At 55.5% G+C, this 2,139-nt stretch overlaps 1 protein-coding gene across 1 annotated transcript; it reads left to right on the forward strand.

Moving 5' to 3' along the window:
• Window positions 1-1,453: 1,453 nt before the first annotated feature.
• Window positions 1,454-2,139, forward strand: LTHEOB_13043 (DNA repair and recombination protein RAD5C; the record flags this gene model as incomplete). Its single annotated transcript, XM_035509978.1, has 2 exons — window positions 1,454-1,556; window positions 1,608-2,139. Coding segments are annotated over 2 exons (635 nt in total), but the record flags the coding sequence as incomplete, so codon positions are not given.

The raw sequence follows: 2,139 nt of genomic DNA on the forward strand, positions 1-2,139 counted from the left end.
GTGTACGAGAGAGGATGGTGTTCTTTGTTTTGCTTTGAATGTATTCTTTTTTCCTTTGAGGAGGTATCGTTGGACAGGGTCTTGATTAAGCACGTAGGGCCGTCTTGAAGTACTTGTTAAGCCTTGGCTAAGCGATTACGCAAGCTGAAAGGGTTTTCACTGTGTGACTTTCTCGGATCCCTTGTCAGACCAGCTTGATGCGAAGACCTCCGTTAATGATTTAATGAGGGTCGGCACGCTCCTACATGTACTCGCTGTCATTTTTTGAGCCCATATCGTCACCGCCCGATTTCGTAACTGGCAGGTAGGAAGACCATCACGGCATGCTGGCTTGGGTGCTTAAAAAAAGAACAGCAAGACCCAGTAGCTGATCTCGTAGTTCACAGCCCCGCAAAAAAAGGCCGGCGTGGGTGGAGGTGGGTGCGCTAAATTGGGAGCAGGCACATCAGATCGGCTTGCGATCCCATTGGGCGATGTGGTTATGAGTTGATGGTGTAGATCATGCTTAGGAGCTCTTTCCGACGCCTCGAAGGTGCCTGACGGATGCGGGCGTGCTCATGTAGCTGATCTCGGGATATCGTCCAGCTCAGGCGGCGCCTCACAGCTGTGCCGCAACCAATATTGCGTGACTCAGTCTCGACGTGCGGTCTGGGAGGACAGTCAGCCCGAACGCTGATCGCATTACTACAAGGTGCCCCTGTGGCTTATTCCGGCTCCCCGAGACTTTGTAACATGGCTACAGATCAACACTCCCTGCCAGTGGCATAGGCTCGAGCGCTTCACGACTCCAAGAGCCGCATGCCACTGTGTCCGCTCCGCCTGTGATGCTGGTGTACTACCGTGCTTTAATCAGTATTGCTCCCGCGGCCTCGTCTCGCCCCTGCAATCGCCATCATCTGAAAGTTGACCTTGGACCTCGCTTGTGAGGTAGCAGCCCTGACTTGCGTGGGGCGGGGAGCCCCAGGGCATTCCCGCTGGTCAGTCTGGCGCCAAGAAAGGCCGCTCGCCCGTTCAGCGTAGTGAACCGACCCGGGGAAATTGGAATAGTACGGTGCTCGGAAGTGCAACGGCAATTCGTCTGTTGGTACTGGCATCCGCTAATTGGGGAATGCCTCAGCCGTGGGATAGGCGTTACACCAGTACGTCTTGCTGATTGCGATATGATTGTCTTCGGACGATTGATGAGGTTTCCAGACAGTTGGGTACTGGACTCGGCGCTGGCCCTAGAAAGCAAATGTCACGCCCGCGACCGGAAATTTGCAGGAAGAAAAGGGGAGAGTGGCAGGGGTGGCGTGCTTGCGGTCCAAAAGATTAATGAATGATCTCGATCAAGCTGCGCTGCAAGTCTGGTCCGAAACCCTTGCAGTGTGCATGGATTCTTAGTGCCGTGGCACACATCGACGGCAGAGTGCAGCTAAGCAGAGGCGAGGATTCTGAAGCGGCAGTGACAGTGATGGATCCCTGCGGGCTTGCGGATTCCGCGGTACTTGACAACGACGGGGAACCTTCTTCCGACGACGAATTCACGCAGGAAATCCTTCGGGCTATCAAAGAGGGTAGGCAAACACCGCTGCCGTGCAATCGGTCACTAGCTAACGGATTGATAGTCCACGGCTCTGATGGCGGCAACGAAGAGGACCTGGCCGTGGACTTATCCGGCGCTGCCAACACCGCCGTACACCAACCACCGGAGGAGCAGCTTTTCCACGTCAGACGTAACACCGCAAGAAACTTCAAGGTGTGTCGGCACAAGGGAGCAAGCGTGCCAAGGTGGAAGGACATGAAGCTCACAACTTCGGTCGAGCTTCAGGGCGTCGAGCTTCGTCAAGGAAACCTCATATCTGTCGTGGTGTTGGGACAGAACGATGCGATCGCTGAGGTGGCCGAGATCCGGGCCGTGGGCGACGGTCGCCACTTGCTCCGCGTTTTCTGGTTCCTGGAACGGGACATGGTCATTCCGGGGCTGGACGATTCCAATCGAGCCAAGTTCCCCCCCGAATTTGCTTTCGTCAAAGCTGCTTACACGGATGTCATCTCGTGGATCACCACGCGCGGGCCGCTTGACAGCTCCTCACGAGCGAAGATACTTCCAGATCGAATCCTTTGCTACTGGGGTGACAGGAGGACATCACTCGAGCT

The sequence above is a fragment of the Lasiodiplodia theobromae genome (genome assembly GCF_012971845.1).
Source record: "Lasiodiplodia theobromae strain AM2As chromosome Unknown scaffold_123, whole genome shotgun sequence".
Lineage (NCBI taxonomy): Eukaryota > Fungi > Ascomycota > Dothideomycetes > Botryosphaeriales > Botryosphaeriaceae > Lasiodiplodia > Lasiodiplodia theobromae.